At 42.8% G+C, this 19541-nt stretch overlaps 1 protein-coding gene across 2 annotated transcripts in view; it reads right to left on the bottom strand.

Annotated features, from left to right (window-relative positions):
* Cdc45 (cell division cycle protein 45) overlaps nucleotides 1–19541 on the bottom strand; it is a 118698-nt gene that overhangs the window by 43022 nt on the left and 56135 nt on the right. For both annotated transcript variants that reach the window (XM_067091552.1, XM_067091554.1), the window contains one exon: nucleotides 6216–6347. In XM_067091552.1, the coding sequence (XP_066947653.1) occupies nucleotides 6216–6347 (132 nt within the window). The remainder of the gene's footprint in view (nucleotides 1–6215; nucleotides 6348–19541) is intronic.

Below are 19541 nucleotides of genomic sequence, written 5' to 3' on the forward strand. Positions count from 1 at the left end.
GGAAGAGAAGAGAGGTAGGCTCCGTCTCACGGCTGTGGCATAGGCTTCTCCTCTGTTCCGTCCTGAAGGGTTAACTCCGCCACTTTAGAGGTGCAGGGAGTTGGGACATCCTCATTTACGGTGAACATCGTAAATCGACCTTTATGAGGGGTCAATCTAGTGTTCAAACACTCCCAGTCAGATAGGATCCTAACCCATGCCGACTGCGCTTGGTCCCTAGGAAAGATCACTGTTTCTTTGGGAACCTTATCTTCCCTTACCAGGGCTTCCTCGGAAAGCTGAGCATACCCCGGGAAGGGAAAAACAAGATCTGCCGGGAAGAACTCGTAATCTTCCACAGGGCGGGTGCCACAGCCTTCGATGGTTAATTTACCATTAGCGAAGGGGGCATTAAAAGCGAGACGCCAAGGGTTACAATCTTCATAAGCTGGCAGCTTAGAGGCGTCTGGGATAGCATAGGTCTGTTGCTGAACCGGACCTGAACTAACCAGTCCGGCCAGCGACTCCTCTTGTGCCTTTAATCTCTCCGCCAAGGACTGAACATACTTCCCTGACGACTCAAAGCTCGAGACAAGATCGCGAGACATTGCCTCGAACTGAGAAGAGACCTGTTCAGAAAGCATCCTCATCATTGACTCCGCAAAAGCTTCAGGGTCGAAGTCAGGGATTTTAGACCTGCTCGACTTTGTTCTCGACCCCTTAGAAGGGGGAGTAGCTTTCTGGGCGGAAGTCGAAGGTATGGGAGTCAATGATACCTTGGCGGAGCTAGTTACAGATGGGGTTTTCGGGGGTTTAGACAACTTAGGTAGAGTCTTCGTCTTCACAGAGGACTTCACCTTGGGGATCACCGACCCCGAATGGGTCCCCAAGGTGGAGCTCTTAGAGAATCCTTGAAAGGATGAAGACGAAGACGCAGGTGAACTGAAAGACAATGGATTAACTGGTCTACCTGCCTCACTTACATCCCTACCTTCCTCTAGGTCGATGGCCATCGGTTCGATATCTAGGTTGATGTTGGCCACTTCCTCGGCCACTTCACCGCACAGCTCCTGATCTTCTGGTGAGACCTGGGTCTCAAGCCTAATCTTGTTGATCAGGGGTTCTGCTACTTCGGGGGCTACGGCTGCAAAGGCCCTAGCATTAGGGTATAAGATATTGCAGATATCCTCTGCCAGCACATAAGGACGCCCCTGACGAACATTGCGACCAAAGCCGCCAACCCAGATCTTCAGTGTCGCCAGAGACGAAGCTTGACGGGACCGAGGGATCTGTTAATCGAATACCATGTCAATAAAAGGGATTGACAAAGATATTAACTTATGTCAAATATAAACAAAACTGTTTGAAATAACCATGTTAAATACAATTGAAGGTTAACGCATCAATCATCAACCACATCTTAATAGAGTGCGAGCACACATCGCAGCCGCCTGGGTGCCAGACGAGGTGGTCGTCGACCTCGACTGCACAACCAGCATGCGACCTGCATGCTACGTGGCCACAGGGTTGCTGCAAGTAGGCGTTACAGCCTGGTTCCTGGCAATGCACCACCTACAATAAAAAATTGATACATGAGTATCTAAAATAGGCGGCGGAACGGCTAAACTAGTAAAACTTAAAGTAAAAATATTCTTCTCCACGCCGGAGTTGAGAACTGTGGATACGGCGGAGCTCTCCAATGGAATCCTAAACAGGTGGGCCAAACCTGAGTCAGATCACGCCGGAAAGCAATTCCGGTGACGCCGGAGCGTCACGAAAATTAACCATACACACAGAAATCAACAACCAGGGAGGACTAGTCGCCGGAGCGAAGGTTCGGGATGAATCACCGAACACCGATCACAGAAACTACAGAAATAATAATAACAGTAATATAAACAATATTCATTCCGGCTCCTCTACAATTCCACCGTAAACAAAGCAACGACGCTCAAGCAAAAGTCTTATTAAGAACTAAAGCGAGCTAACGGTAGCTGCCGGAACGAGTCCGGATGACGGAACGGTAGGGAAGCAGGAGCAGAAAACAAAATTACAATTACTACTACCAAATTCATCACAGCTCCTCTCCAATTCCGCCGTAAACAAAAGGCAACGACGCTCAAGCTAAAGTTTCTACTAGAAGCTAAAGCGAAGCTAACGATAGCCGCCGGAACAAGTCCGGATGGCGGAACGGGAAGAAGCGGAGTGAAGCATGGCGACAACAACAGGTCAGGTGCCTAGGCACCTTCCACGAAGTGTCATCTCAACCGAAGGGGCAAAAAGCTAAGCTCTAAAATGCCCCAAAGGGAGAGCCAAGACAATGGAGACTGATATAAAAGGGGGGTGAGAAAATAAAGCGAAAAAATAAACATTGTTTCTATCGCCTAGCCTAACCTCCTGAAGACATCTCATGGATATGTAGGCTAGGGCTCGCCAAAATAACGAACGAGAAAGAACGCTAGCGCCAAACCCCACCTTCCGAGATTGAAGAATCAACTGGTCAGGGAGGAAGGGCCTGCACTCAAACTCGAACGAAGGCCACCCAAGAAAACCGTACCTACTCAGGCCTATAAGCCAAAGAAGGAAGGAAGACTGGGGCCAACTTAGCCTACCTTCCAAGAATCGGCAAAGCCAAACTGGTCAGGTAGGCTAACAAACACCACCCAAAACAGACTCAAGAACTGATACATAATTAAATGAAATGGTATAATAACACATTTAACAAATGTACCTACGTAAGGCATATAAAGGAAAGCTAGGCTAGGCCCAACTTTCAACTTCTAAGATATAATAATAATAGCCGATCGCGTCAGATCGAGCAAAAATTGAAACTATCATTAAAAGAACGTAGTAATTTAATATTCAATCGTCTTGGACGAAAGAAGGCATTCAGATAATAAGGCTGTGGGTAGCCGCCACGACGAACACTAAATGGCGCCCCAGCCGATCAGGCGTAAATAATAAATGGGACTTATATAACCCGATCGAGTCCCAAAACATTCAAAATTGAATACTCAACTTGGAAGTTGGTGCAAAATGCTACTAACCAACCAGCAAATCAATTCATCATAATCAGATAACATCCAGATAGACTGACGAAAATCACTCCTTTTGCCTTCATTCCTCAACCCAGAAAAAATCTAGGCTAGCTAGAACTGATACCTGATCTAGGTGAACATGTACGTGCACGGATGTTATAGAACTGGGGCTTTCTCTTGTGCTTTCTGGGGTCCAGATATGGGGAACTCAAAGGAAGAAGAAGAGGCATAGTTTGATACAGACTTCCTTCATCAACCTGGGAAGGAACCACCTGAGCAAAGATTTCTTACTTTAACTAGGGGTGATGCAAAGTACTACCAACTAGCCAGCATATCAATTGATATCATGCATGGAGAACAGTTCAGGATGTGGACTGCACACAATCACATATAATGTACATGTGTAGGGAAGAGGACAGAATGATGACCCCATAGTGGGCATGATACCTGCCACAAACACTTTGCTAAACTAGCACCAAGCAGAGGAGACTTATGTTATTGTAAAAAAGGTAACCAGCCAGGAGGGGAATAACAACCGTAACCAAAAACATTTCCCAAGAATCTAAAGGCATGGTCCCAGATGACACCTTAAAATAAAATGATGTTTTGTATGTTAAGATGTTTACTTTGACTTTCTTTTAGTGAAATTTTTATTTTTTATTATAGTCTTACCTTACTCCAGTTTGATTCTCCTTTTTAACTTTGAGACTCGAGGACTAAGTGACAGTCCAATTGTCTCCCTTGCTTCCAAATGTTTACAGTTCTGCCATCACAGTATAGCCTATATGGTAGTGGAACCTACTAAATAAATGTTTGCTAAGACATCTGCAATGTTCAACCAACCTTCACAATTGTAACATAAAATGATTTTGAATAAATAAACTGTAAAAAACTGAATATACACATGGGAGTACTGATGACAGTACCTTTAAATGAAATTTTTGCCTGTGTCCACCTACAAGTTAGTGCAACATTTCCCCAGCCTGCACATTTGTGTGTTACCCAAGGGCTCTGTGAAATCTAGCCTTTTCAGGGTCTTGAGGTTGTATAAAAGACTGCCTTTGATGATTGAGTGTACTTCAGTACTACTGATTCAAATCGTCATTGCTGTAAAAAGTGCCAGACTGTTTTGCATTGGATAACTGTAAATAAAAACTGGAAACAGCAAAAATTGATTTAAAAAACTTTTTAATTAGAATTAGCAGCCAGTGAGTAAGTGAATATGAGTTTTTTGTATTACTTTATTGGGTTGGAATTGCCACAGGTAAATAGGTAGCAAACTTGTAAATCTTTTGGTTCAATAAATTTTAAAAAAAAATTAGCTTCCTCAGTATACCAAGTACATCATGCAAGTACCAGCATTTATTCACAGCCATTACTTCCAGAGAAGAAAAATAAACTTTAAATGACAGAAACAAACGCAGTCGTTTGGGGAACAGGTTCCTGACCCCGAATCCACAACCTGACCCTCTCATACCACTTATCACAAGAGCAAAGAGACAGTAGCTTATCAGTGACAAAATTAATGGTAAGCATAACAGTTCCCATGATGGGGTGTATAATATCCATCATGATAAAGACCTTCCCAGAGGTGGTCCTGAAGATAGACAGGCAAAAGGAAATAATGACTGGACCAACTAATTCTGGAAAAGTTTAAGCCAGAGTAAGGTTAGGTTGGTGTTTGTCCTACAAAACAAGGAGCAGGAGCACTGGAGAAATTCTGGAGGATCATCCTGAGAAGGGACTGCTGACCAGCTCCTCTCAGCAGCCTGAAAGCTGAGACTAAAGAGGCCAGGGAGAACTCAACAAAGAAGGTAAGGAGAAAGATGGGAACCATGTTTCCCTTTCCCACCTGGCTGGTCACTTGATCAACCTCCTGCTGCAATGGTGAAGACCTAAATTACAACAGCTGAAACAGGCAAAGGATACAAGAAAGGGACCCCAAGAAAGAGAGGGCTCTCGGCCAGGCCAGAGACCCTACAAAAGAAAATTCCCAGCTCACCTTTGGCTGATCTGAGACAAATCCAGCAACCATCTTAAATTGCATAACAGAATTATCTGTTATTGCAGAGGTCTGAGAACCAGGACAGAAGCTTCTGTGTATGCATGTCCACAACACTGTCCTGGAAGCTGAGGAGTGCAGAATTCCTTCACTTTCCAAGTACCTCCAAAGCACCAGTTAATACCAAAGTGTTTGAAGAGTTTGGTCTTTCACAAGACTTAAGAGGACAACTGGGCACGAGCTTGTACCTGATGAAGAAGAGAACAAGAAAGAAAGGGTAGATAGATGAAGCACTTGCTTCTTTAGCCCTTCAACCAAGATCCTCCCCAACATTTTTTCATCCTCCAAAGAAAATGGAAGATTTAACAGCCAGTAAAGTATGTCAGTCAAACAAGGAAGGAACCCATCTGAACCTCCCATGGAAATCTTGCTCAAGATTGGGCTTCTCTTGAAGCTGCAGTGTCACAAGGGGATATCAAAGGCTGGCCTCCATTCTAATGGTGAATGGAATGCTCATGGAAATTTCCAGTGGTTAACCATGAAGACTTTCAATGTTCCTGCCCTTCTCCAGCAGTCTGGTGATGAAGAAGGAAGGAGAGAGCAAGAGGAAAGACAAAGTAACCCTCAGAGCACCTCTGCAGAAGAAATATTGTTTCTCCAACAAATAAACCTAAGTCTTGCTGTAAAGATATGTTAGTGTTCTGCATATTCCAACATTTTTTAGTTAAAATACTGTGATCCTATCCTATATAATTTACACAAGAAACAAAAAAAACAGGCTGCCCTATCATGAGAAAGAATAATAAAGTGATAATTATTTGTTGTTCATATACATCTGACATACTGAACAACCACTAACAAAATAGGCAAGAACATTAACAAAAACCTTCCAAACCAAGTCAAGTTCTGTGACCTCAGCAGCAGTGGAGACATCTCCAATTAACACTGGTCATATAAAAAGTGGGGCTGGGCTGACATTCAGGTGAGCAGACAGTAAGCCATACATTGACCAAAGTTATATTTCTAAAAAAATCAAAGGTTTTTATTCTTTTTGGAACAAATAAATAACTGTCAAGCTTGTCTAGTTTCACAAGAGTGAAAAAAAAGTAATTTAGTTCTGATAAACTCTAACAACTATTGCAATGACATTACTGCTGTAAAGCTATTTATATCCATACTCATATTGGTATCTTTACCCCATTTCAGCAAGCAATTCACACAGTCTCTTTTCTCCTTTTAGGGTCCATAATCTTAAGGACGTGGCAGGGTACAAAGAATGACGCATGCTCTCTACTAAGCTGCAGTGCCTGTAGAGTGCAAGCTGTAATCTATGATGAATAGTTAAGGAGTGAAATAAATGTTAGTCATGAATAAAAAAAAAAAAAAAGTATATTCTGAAAAATAAGACCTTCATACCAAACATACCAAGTGAAAATTTTGCTAGCCTAACCTATCCTTAAATTATTCAATTATGTGATCCACTCACCTGTTCACGTTGTTCTTTTTACTCTATGCAATCCAGCTTAAGACAACAAAAACCACAAACAGACTTACAACCCAACCATTATCGACCTAACCTTCAGAGAGCTCTCTCTACCTTTTCCACCATGCTTTCAACACTCCCGCTCATGTTTGTTTACATTTTTCTCCCTCCCGCCATTTTCGTCCTGTGACGTCACTTCCTATGACGTCACAACAATAACATACTCTTTAAACATAAGGAATGTTATGCTATAAAAACATCTTATAAAATTAAACATGTGCTTTCTTTTAATACATTCTGTAATACCCATACACTTCATCAATGCAGAAAATAAAATAATGACTAACTTATAAAACTAACATATAATCACCAAGGACACAAAATCCTCATGTGAAGCAATACCTACATGGATTACTTGTGCCACAATGTAGTTAAACAATACCAAGGAGTCATAATTCTACTCCACAGGCCTTGCTTGTTCAAGGGGTTAAACACCTAGGGAATGGGGGGGGGAGTACCAAGAGAAACATGAAAAGTAGAGTAATAAAGGGACTCTGCAAAGAACATTTTTATTGCCTGAAGTGGGCTGACATGGGATACTATATAAAAATTACTTAGTTCATTACATAATATACTTAAACCAGCCATTTGTTCTGGCTTGTAACAAACATATTGATGTTTGGCAAGCCCAATGGTTTCCACAAGTCCTGATATTCTGATAGGTGTAATGGCCATTTTGTTGGTAGGATGTGGCATGCTAAACTGATCCACTGAAACGTTCTTGCCTAGAACAAACTTTGGCATCAAGAATAAAGTCTTGGACTCTGACCAACATAAAATTCCATGGTCACCAGGAACTTGGTATTTTGCAGGTATAAAGAGGGTTGTTGTATTGTTTGAAAAGATTACTACTATATTATTTTTCCAGAGACTCAATCTTCCAACCAGTCAAATTCCTACATTACTTACATGGAGGCCTATATCCTTCTCTGGCCAGCAAAATGATGTGTCTAGGTTCCCTAAATTGGCACCTCATCCTACTTCCTCAACGTCCTATTAAAATGTCAGGTCTGAGCTCCTCACACTATACAGATTTCTGTCTCTGTCTGGAGTAATAGTCTCTTCTTCCACCAACTTAGAATCTTTGATAACTGATGGAACTTGGACTAAGAAAGACCTGTCGTATCACTACTTTCGTTGGAACAGAATTGGTCTCTTTTTGGAAAGGGGGATGAAGTTCTCTAGTGACAAGTGTCCTAAGAGACGAAATTTTTTGGCTGAAAAGGCCTCTGAGGAAAGAAACTTTAGGAGAATCATAAGAGATAAGTCTATTCAATTCTCTGATGGAAAAGCACAAAAACTTTGAGAGTATCTTCATTCCCAGACAGGCCATCACTTGAGCTGGGACTAGGATTAATTATGATTATTAACTAATATTCCAAACTTCATGGCGAGGTTGTGCCTTGTTCAGATCAAAGCACATGGTTTGGAAAGAATAACTTGGGCACTGAAAAAATAAAGCAGATGATTCCATGGAAAATCATGTGAATGCTACAAATTTACTACAGGGTTTGTGAAGAGCCTCTTCAAAGTATTTACTTTCGCCTTTATTTTTGAAATAAAAGTATAATTTCCGTAGCTTTTAAAATCTTTTATTTCTTATTTATTATTAGGCAGGAATTGCACTGTTGCAAATAACGCCGAAGAGCTGTTCGACTTGCCGTTTTGCATATTTACTTTTATAGCATTTTTCTTTTAATTACAGAGCTTAGGCTCCTCATCCTAAGTAAGCTTTAATTTGGCACTGGATTACATGAATTACAGTTACAATAAAGTGCACTTATTCACAGCATCTAGTGTTCACAAGTGATCACCCATCCAAGTACTGATCAGATCAAATGTTGCTTAACTTTGCTGATCAGGCCAAGGGTGGTGTTTTCAATGTTATGTGACTGCTGACTACCAGAGAAGGACACAGGAAACACCAAACTCATGGCTTTAACCATCTTTGCCAGTGCACCCTGAGACGTTAGCATCAGAACAATCTTCAAAAGCCTGAAACGGGGTTTGCAATGCTGTTCCACATCCACAGATGCCAAAAACCTTGCTTGATCCTGCACATTTCACATATGAAGGGATTATTAAGGTACAAATTGGGTGTCTGTCAAAAGGGAAGGAGACAAAGTATTCCCTTGAAAGTGAAGAGGAAGAACTCTAGAGTAAGACACCTTGGCCATAAGCATACCCCTGACTGCATTTATCAAGAAGTCTAGAAATAGCCTGCAGATAAGCCTAAGGGCCAGTACTAATATGTACATGCTTTTAAATCATGAGTATAAGAAACATGGACAAAGTCAGGGTGTAACTTTGCACTTTTGGCTGCCAATGGATGATACCCTGAAAAAACTAATTTGTTATCAGGGCCAATTTGAGGAGGATTGCATAGCAGTTTGAAAAGATTTTCACTTTTATGCTTCATGTATTTCTCTGGTCTAAGCAGTTAACTATAATGAATATATCGATATATCTAACATTTACAGCAGAAAAAGTTAAGTATATCTTAGTTTAACCAGACCACTGAGCTGATTAACAGCTCTCCTAGGGCTGGCCTGAAGGATTAGATTTATTTTACGTGGCTAAGAACCAATTGGTTACCTAGCAAAGGGACCTACAGCTTATTGTGGAATCCGAACCACATTATAGCGAGAAATGAATTTCTATCACCAGAAATAAATTCCTCTTATTCTTCACTGGCTGGTCAGAGATTCGAACTCGCGGCCAACAGAGTGGTAGCTGGGAACGGAACCCGCTCGCCCAACGAGGAACTGTAAAAGAATGTAAACATACACTCAAAGTCATTGCTTCCCTCAGGCTAGTTTTCTCACTGCACAATGTAAACAAACAACAACATAAGTATTTGAGAGAATAGTAAATGGCAAGTGAAAGCAGAGATACTAGTCAACTGCTTGTGGTATGAAAAGCTTCAAGGACAAACACTCAATACTAAGTTAAGGTACTCATGCAAAAGCAATGAAAAAATAATTTCATTTTCCAATTTTGGACATATATCTAAAATGATATAGTTCCACTGATAAATCACACTGTCACTCGCACTGCTCTGAAGGAGCCAAAGAATGCATGGATGATTTTTGCCTACCCATACAGCTTGGGGTAAGGTAAGCCAACCTCCTCCCAGAATAGAGGTGGAGATGACCGAGAGGGTAATGGTAGTGGGCACAACCTTCCATCCACTGGCAAAAGTTAGTTCCCAGGCAGACAGCTCTCTGACAGTTACTGAATTAACACAGGGCAGTCAAGAGGCCTGCTTTTGTATGGATGAGGGTGCAGACATACCCTCTCATGCAGTTATGGAACATGGAACAGTCAGCACAGAAGACAGACAGAACTAAATATCCTTACCCTTCCTAGCTTGAACTACAGGGGAGAGAGAAAGAAGAGAATGATCAAGGAATGGGAAGAAAGGCAGGAAGATAGACAGGGGTGCATATCCTACCCGTTCCTAAATAACCTATAACATTGAAAAAAAATCTTCAAACGCTATGTGTGCCCATCCAGCATAGGCAAAGATAAATAGTTCCTGCAGTAATCATTTTCTTTCTTGAAATCTTCAGGTAAAAACATTTATGAGCAGAGTCAACAGGCTATAAACCCAAGAGGGCTCCAATGGGAAATCAGCCTGCAAAGAGACAAGTGATAGGAAAAGGTGACAAATAAATAAATTTGATGGAACAGAAAATAAGACCGATAAACCTGAATGCAGGAGACGTCAGCAGAAAGCAGGAATGAATTTACTCCTTGCATAAACATTTGCAGATCAGAAGATTCCACAACTGCACTCAGCAAACTATTCCACATTTTAGTTGTAACCAAGATAAAACTCCTAGCAACTGAATATTATTAACTGTGATGATATGAGAAAACGACAGTTTTCACCAGCAGCCTGCCTAGTGTTATGAGCAAAGACAGCTTGGTTAAGTAAAGAAGAGCAAAGAGGATATTTGTTATTGTGATACATTTCATGCAACTAAGAGTTAACAAAATAAACTTCAAACTGATAACATAACTAAATACAGTAAACACCCCGTATTCGCGTTCTCATGATTCGCAGATTTCTTTATGGAACATACATACACATTATTGATGGAAAATTCACCAATTCGCTCTATTTTTCACAGAGAAATATTCACTAATTACCGTATTTTCATATCATATTCATGACTAAATGCATTTTTTGTGATAAAACCATTAAAATACCCAGGCAGTGCTCAAGTTACAATAATTCACCTTATGATAAAGGGATTTTGACAAAGGAAAAATCTATTTCTGGGTGAAGACCTGTGTCGCCCAGTGAAATGTCCCATATAGCACACATTTCTAGGTATAAATATTTGCTAGATATACCAGAGAAAAAAGCTATACAGCTAATAGGACGCCAGAGTTACTACCTCTGGAGCGATCATCCTTACAGGATGTCGGTATGTCATCTAGGAGCGAGTGGGAGCCACTACCACAGATGCTTAACCCAAATAGATCTCTCCTCTCCCAAAACCCCTCTACCTAAGGGGTGCCGATACAGCGGTCCTTCTCCGCTCGCTACTACTACTTCTACCCAGAACCTCCATCCCGAAATAGCACCCAAGCTTTGGCCAGCCTAGGGTGGGAAAAAAAGAGGGAAGGGTTCACTGGGCGACACAGGTCTTCACCCAGAAATAGATTTTTCCTTTGTCAAAATCCCTTTTCTGGGATCGACCTGTGTCGTCGAGTGAAATAGTAGCAGAGAATTGGCCACAAACGCTTGTAAACATAAAAAGGTTAAATGTCAAAATCTAAAATTTTACCAAGGAAAAATAAAATTAACTTTGAATATGCTTTTAACTTATCCAAATAGAATAATCAATTATATAAATATGCACAACATAAGTTTTTACTATCCTAAACAATACAAAAAAATGTAGCTACAGGAATAGCTTAACAATTTAACTAAAAAACCATCACCTAAAATAACAAAATTTGGTGAAAAAATTTTATAACAAGGATGGTATATACAAAGACAGGAGTGGTTTGTGAAGCAACCCAAACCCAGTCAACAAGGTAGAAAGGACGGGAATACAAGTGAGGCAGGTAGGTGAGAGGTATACCAATTGGTAGGGCAAGCAAAATACAAATACAATTACAATTACAAATTACAAAATAACATGATATTAGGCTGACTCTGGGGAAACAATGTCCCCTGTAGTGACAGCAGAAAATTTAAGAGCCTCCAAGGACTTAAGGTAGTGACGTTTAAAGACTCTAGGGGATTTCTAGCCCGTATATTTCTTAATTTCATCAAAATTCATATGTTGGAAGTAATTAACTGAGGTGGCTACAGCCCGGATATCATGGACCTGGGGGATTGAATCCGGGTTGGCTTGTTTAATAAAATAAAGGATTTGTTGTCTAATACCATTCAAGGAGATGGTTCCACCGTTCTCTCTAACAAAAAGTGGACCTGAAGACCTTTGAGAAGTCCTTTCAAGGTAAGCTTTTAAGGTAACCACCGGACATAATGAAGGATCCTCCGGAAGAGGTATAATCTTCCAGGGAGACCACCTAATTAGAGGGTCTTCATTCTTGGCTAAAAACATTTGGTCCGGAGAAAGTTGAACCTCTCCTGATGGGAGGAAATCCACATGATTCGACTCTCTAGAAAGGGCTGAAAGTTCAGAGATTCTAGCTCCTGAAGCCAGGCTAATTAAAAACAATGTTTTCCTAAGAAGAGTCGAATAAGAGCAAGATTCATTATTTGAGTCTGAAGCTAGTCTTAGAACGTCATTTAAAAACCAAGAAACCGTTTTAGGACGGGTTGTTGGTCTAAGACGAGCACAAGCTTTAGGAATAGAGGAAAAGTACGAATCTGTTAAGTCAATGTTAAATCCCAACTGAAATATCTTCTTTAAGGCTGATTTAGTCATAGTAATGGTACTAGCAGCCAGGCCTTTATCAAAAAGGGCCTTAAAAAATGAGATTGTGAGATTCGTGGTCATAGTATGAACGTCTGATTCTTTCAGGAAGTTGGCAAGTTTCCTTACTGCCGAATCATACTGACGAAGAGTAGATTCTCTCTTGTCTGATTCTATAAACATTGTGTTCAGAGGATCAACATTAGCATTTTTCTGTGCCGTAAATTTCATGAAATCCATAAAGTTAGGGCATTCAGCATTCCTGAGGAAGCTGACACAGTCTGAGTTTGTACTACTTGGGTTAATTTTGGATGAGGAATCTGAATGGTTCTGAGTTTCAGCTCTAATATAAGAGGAAACCAGTTGCTCTTCGCCCAGTTGGGGGCTACAAGAGCTATCCAACCTTTGAATGACCTGAGTTTGTGTAGAACTTTCCACAGAAGATTTACTGGAGGGAATAGGTAGACTTTCTGCCATTCGTTCCAGTCTACTGACATTGCGTCTGTGGTGTAAGCCCGAGGGTCCAGGTTCGGAGCTATATAACATCGAAGTTTGTGATTCGATTCCGTGGCAAACAGGTCCACCTGGAGCCCCAGAATCTGTTGGCAAATCCAGTTGAATGAGTTCTTGTCCAGAGACCATTCCGATTCCAAAGGAGTCGTTCTTGACAGAGAGTCTGCAATCACGTTCCTTACTCCTGCCAGATGCGTGGCGGACAAGTGCCAATGATTTTTCATTGCTAATGAAAAGATTGCTATCATTGCATGATTTATGTGACTTGTTTTGGAACCTCCCCTGTTCAGACAATGAACTACTACTGCACTGTCCAGGACTAATCTGATATGTATGTTCCTGGCTGGGCGTAAGCGTTTTAGAGTCAGGAAAACCGCCATTGCCTCTAGAATATTGATATGGAAGTGACGAAAAAGATTTGACCAGGTTCCTTGAACCTTCCTGTATTGTGAGTAACCTCCCCATCCGGTGAGAGATGCGTCCGTATGGATGATCAGAGCTGGTGGAGGGAATTGTAGAGGAATTGATTTGGAAAGACTTTTGGCCGTTGTCCAAGGTCGAAGTCTTTTCTTTAAGATTGGAGGTATGAGGGAGACTTTGTCCCTGAATTTGTAATTGGCTCGTCTCTGCCATACTCGATTTATGTCTTTCAGTTTTGCTTTGAGAAGTAGGTCTGTTACTGATGCAAACTGAAGAGAACCTAAGATTCTTTCTTGAGTGCGACGAGAGGCTCGTTTGCACCTGAGAAACTGTCTTGTTGCTTTGGCTATCTCTTTGCATTTTGCTGGAGGAATTGAAAGTTTGTGGGTGTTTAAATCCCACTGGATACCTAGCCACTGAAATCGGGATGCCGGAATCAGACGAGATTTCTTTGTATTTATGTGAAATCCTAGATACTCTAGAAACTGAATGACCTTTCTGGTCGCCTTCCGGCACTCGGTGTCTTTGGGAGCCCAGATTAGCCAGTCATCTAGATAAGCCACAAGCCTGATGCCTTGAGACCTCAGTTCCTGTACCACAGCTTCTCCTAGTTTGGTGAAGATCCTGGGTGCTATGTTGAGCCCGAAAGGCATTACTCTGAAGGAGTAAGCCTGTTTGCCTAGTCTGAACCCTAGATAGGGAGAGAAGTTTCTTGCTATCGGGACATGATAGTAAGCGTCTGTAAGATCTATAGAGGTGGTGACGGCCCCACGGGGAAGTAAGGTCCGCACCTGAGAGACGGTCAACATGCGGAACTTGTCGCATTGAATATAAGAATTCAGAGTTGGTAGGTCCAATATTACTCTTCTTTTGTCTGAGTCTTTCTTTGGCATGCTGAACAAGCGTCCTTGAAATTTTAGATGTCTGACTCTCTTTGTTGCCTTCTTTAGAAGAAGGTCTTTTTATGCATATTCTAACAGATCCGGTGTTGGGGTTTGATAGAATCTGACTGGTGGAGGAGGCCCCTCTATCCAGCTCCACCTAGACCCTTTGAAACAATACTGTGGGCCCATGGACTGAAAGTCCAATGGTCCCTGTAGAGGCGTAATCTCCCACCTACCTGAGGAGGCTCATTTGTTAGAGGGCTTATTGTCTCAGCCTCCTCTTGAACCTCTGCCTCTAGACTGGAGTCTGGATCCGGTCCTAAATCGAAAACCTCCTCGACCTCTAAGGCCCCTAGCCTGGCGGTAGCCTTGAAAGGACCCCTGAGACTCATAGGCGGGGTTGAAGGCTGGAGAGGTTACATAAGTTGCTGAACCAGCAGGGTGGTGAGTTGGCTGGTTCAGCAAAACATATTGGGGATGTCCCTTGGAGGTGGAAGGCTGTGAAATCTGAGTGACTGGAACTGCCTGGACGACTGTCTGGGTCTGGGGTGCCTTGTATGGGTGGTACCTCCTTGTCCTCTTTCTACCTTTAGGCTGAGGGCCCGAAAACTCGGATGACTTCCTCTTGAAAGGAAGTCCCCAACGAATTCTAAGATTTTGATTGGCCCTGGAGGCCTTACTGATGACGGAATTAACCGCGTCCTCAGGAAAGAGGTTAATACCCCAGACAGAAGATTTAATGACCTTATTCCGTTCGTGTTGGATGGTAGCATCAGCCAGCACGTTTCCGGCAGTTCCGTCTTGCCATCACGAAATCGTATAAGTCACTCTGGAACGAGGCCAGGAGTGACTTAGTTAGGATCCTGAACAGAGGTTCGTCCTTGTAGACAGCAGATGTCAACTCCGCCGAGGTGACAGAGTTGATGGACCTGCTGAGACGGCACCTAGCATCATACTCTGCTTTAATCAGAGACTCCAGAATCCTGGGCAATTGCTCGCTGAAAAGATCTGAAGCGCACTCCAGATCCAGCCTACCTACAGTCAATGTTTCAGGAGCCCCAACCCAGCAATCCAGGTCTCCCGGAAAGAGAAGAGATGTAGGGGTCCGTCTCACGAAGCTGTGGCATCGGCTTATCCTCTGTTCCGGCCTGAAGGGTCAGTTCTGCAATCTTGGATCTACAAGGGGTGGGGATGTCTTCGTGGACCAAGAACATCGTATACCTCCCCTTGTGTGGAGTCAACATAGTGTTAGCGCACTCCCAGTCAGAAAGAATTCTGACCCATGCCGACTGTGCTTGATCCCTGGGGAAGATCACCGTCTCCTTGGGGATCTTGTCCTCCCTCACCATGGCTTCCTCCGATAAACGGGCGTATCCCGGGAAAGGAAAAACAAGATCCGCCGGGAAGAACTCGTAGTCTTCCACAGGGCGGGTGCCACAACCTTCAATGGTTAACTTACCATTCGCAAAGGGGGCATTAAAGGCGAGACGCCAAGGGTTACAATCCTCATAAGCGGGCAACTTTGAGGCATCCGGGATGGAGTAACCTTGCTGCTGTACCGGACCGGAACTAACTAGTCCGGCAAGCGACTCCTCCTGAGTTTTCAGTCTCTCCGCCAAAGACTGGATGTACTTGCCTGATGTCTCAAGACTTGAGGCGAGATCTCGAGACATCGTCTCAAATTGGGAGTTGACCTGTTCAGACAGCTTTTTCATCAGAGCTTCCGCGAAGGCCTCAGGGTCAAAATCAGGTTTCTTAGACCTGCTTGCCTTGGATCTCGACCCCTTAGAAGGGGGAGTAGCCTTCTGGGAGGAAGTCGAAGATTTGGGGGCCAACGACGACCTGGCGGAACTCGGCATGGTTGGGATTTTCGGGGGTTTTGACACTTTAGGTAAAGTCTTTGTCTTCATTAAGGACTTCACCTTGGGGATCACCGACCCTGAACGGGCCCCCAGGGTGGAGCCCTTAGAGAAACCCTGGAAGGATGAAGACGAAGACGTAGGAGAACTAAGAGACATTGAATTTTTAAATTTACCTGCCTCACTTACATCCCTACCTTCCTCCTCCGGGTCGATGGCCATCGGTTCGATGTTGAGATTGATGTTGGCCACTTCCTCGGCCACTTTCCCGCACAGTTCTTGATGTTCTTCCGGCGGGACCTGGGCCTCGAGCCTAATCCTGTTGATCAGGGGCTCCGCCACTTCGGGGGCTACTGCTGCAGAGGACCTGGCCATAGGGTAGAGGATGTTGCAAATGTCCTCTGCCAGAACATAGGGGCGTCCCTGACCAACGTTGCGACCGAAGCCGCCGACCCAGATCTTCAAGGTAGCCAGAGATGAGGCTTGACGGGACCGAGGGACCTGCAACCAGATATAATGTCAATATAAAGAATTGACGAATAGATTCTTTCGTTAAATCAGGTATACTTCGAAGCTGCTTGAAATATTCATGCGTGTATGTAAAAAGGTTAACGTACCGAATCATCAATCACATCTAGGTAAAGGGCGTAGCTCACATCGCAGCCATCTGGATGCGAGACGAGATGATCGTCCACCTCGACAGCGCAGCCGGCATGCGACCTGCATGCTACGTGGCCACAGGGTTGCTGAAGACAGGCATTACAGCCTGGCTCCTGACAATGAACCACCTGTAAGAGGAATTGATACATGAGTATCAAGGAAATAGCGCCAGAACAGCTTCACGGCTGTGGTAAAAAACTAAACTAATAAAACTTAAAGTTATAATATTCCCCTCCACGCCGGAGTTGAGAACTGGGGGTTACGCGGAACGTTCCAATACAATCTGAACAGGTAGGCCAAACCTGAAGCGATCACACCGGAAAGCAATTCCGATGACGCCGGAGCATCTCGTAAAATAACCACACAGAAATCAACAACCGGGGAGGGGTAGTCGCCGGAGTGAATGTTCCAGGACTGATTTCCCAGAACACCGCTCACGGAAACTACATAATAATTAACACTGAAAATAGCATTCAGCCGGGCATCTCTACAATTCCGCCGTAAACAGAAGGCAACGACGCTCAAGCTATTGTTCCCTAGGAACTAAACAGCGAGCTAACGATAGCCGCCGGAACGGATCCGGATGGCAGAACGGCGGAGAAGCAGGGGCAGAGAAAACATGGCGACTGCAACACGTCAGGTGCCTAAGCACCTTCCACTTGCGTCATCTCAACCGAAGGGGGCAAATGAGCGTTGCTCTAAAATGCCCCAAAGGGAGAGCCAGGTAGACCACGTCTGATAAAATGGGAGTGAGAAAAACACAGGAAGGCGAAATAGATAATAATAATATCTATGGCCTAGCCTAACCTTCCGAAGTAAACACCTGGTCATGGAGGCTAGGACACGCCAGAGAGACGAACGAGAAAGGGGCGCTAGCACCAAACCACACCTTCTGAGATTTGATGAATCAAACTGGTCAGGGAGGACGGGCATGCACCCAAAACTCAAACGAAGGCCACCCAAGAAAACCTACCTTACCTAGGCCTACAAGCCAGGGTAGGGAGAAAAACTGGGGCCAACTTAGCCTACCTTCCGAGATTCGACAGAGCCAAACTGGTCAGGTAGGCTAACATAAAACACTACCCAAAATCAGACGAAAGGATATTGATACATAATCACATTGAAATGATATAATAACAAAATATTTTTAAAAATGCACCTACACAGAACATGAAGGAAAGGCTAGGCTAGGCCTCACTTTCCACTATTCTAAAATATAATAACAGTCGAGCGCGTCAGAACGAGCTAAAATTGAAACTATCATTATAAAATAGGAGCATAAATAAGTAATCTTCAAACGTCCAAGACGACAGAAGATATGAGAGCATGATGAGGCTGGGGACTGGAGCCACGAACGAACACGAAAATGGCGGCGCCGAGCCGACCAGGCGTAAGTAAATAAACGGGACATAATTAGTCCAACCGAGTCCCAAAACAACAAATTTGAATACTCAACTTACATGAAGATGCGTCCTGATCCATCGAAGTCATAGCGAAAAACCAGAAAGCCAAAATAAGGCAAAAGGAAGCAAAAATAACACGAGCAAAAACGACGCGTGTGTGAACGTGGAAGCGTGCTATGAAGGGATGGAGGTTCTGGGTAGAAGTAGTAGTAGCGAGCGGAGAAGGACCGCTGTATCGGCACCCCTTAGGTAGAGGGGTTTTGGGAGAGGAGAGATCTATTTGGATTAAGCATCTGTGGTAGTGGCTTCCACTCGCTCCTAGATGACATACCGACATCCTATAAGGATGATTGCTCCAGAGGTAGTAACTCTGGCATCCTATTAGCTGTATAGCTTTTTTCTCTGGTATATCTAGCAAATATTTATACCTAGAAATGTGTGCTATATGGGACATTTCACTCGGCGACACAGGTCGATCCCAGAAATTAAATTTTGCGATGGGGTAAGCAATTAATACCGATACAACAATATTTATGGAATATTTTTAAATTTCACGCGGGCACAGGCAGCAGCGTACAATCAGGCAGCGAGAGAGACCAAATTACAATAGACTAACTTCTTTCCTCCATCTCTTTATCCCATCTTCTAGTTAAAAAAGTAAAAGAGAATATGAGCACTGTTAGTTAACATTATACTCTTGCATAAATGCGTACAGCCATAAACAACTGAATGAGAAATTGTTGTCTTGTTTATAACCGAATCAGATAACAACAGCTGTTTTGCTTATATTTCAACCTTCATACGGTAGTAAATTACCGTAGTTATGTTATAAATGACGTTAAATACCATAGGACTGATATATTTTTACATTATACCCTTATTCGCTATGGATAAAAGATCGGCAAGGAAATATAATGCTAAATTTAAGCTTCAAGTTGTAGCTGAAGCTGAGAAAACAATGTTCAAGCTGCTAATGACTATAAATTATCGTGCATAGGCAACATGGATGAAACTCGACCGTAAATAAAATTGGAAAGTATTTTAATCAAAACTACTGGGCATGAAAGAACACATATTACTGCTGTTTTCACGCCGATAAAAAATAAATATGTAAAGCTCGTACTGTGACAAAATCAAGTGAAAATAATGAACGGAATCTTTTTTTTTTTTTTTTACACAAAACAAACATGCCCCCAAATGGCCAAAGTCATCTATTAACGAAAAAAAAATAGCTAAATTAATTTTACAAGATGTACAGGTAGTGCTCGAGTTACGATAATTCGACTTATGATAATTCGCTTTTACGATGGGATTAGCAATTAATATCGATACGACAA

This window comes from Macrobrachium rosenbergii, chromosome 48 (genome assembly GCF_040412425.1).
Source record: "Macrobrachium rosenbergii isolate ZJJX-2024 chromosome 48, ASM4041242v1, whole genome shotgun sequence".
NCBI classification, from domain to species: domain Eukaryota; kingdom Metazoa; phylum Arthropoda; class Malacostraca; order Decapoda; family Palaemonidae; genus Macrobrachium; species Macrobrachium rosenbergii.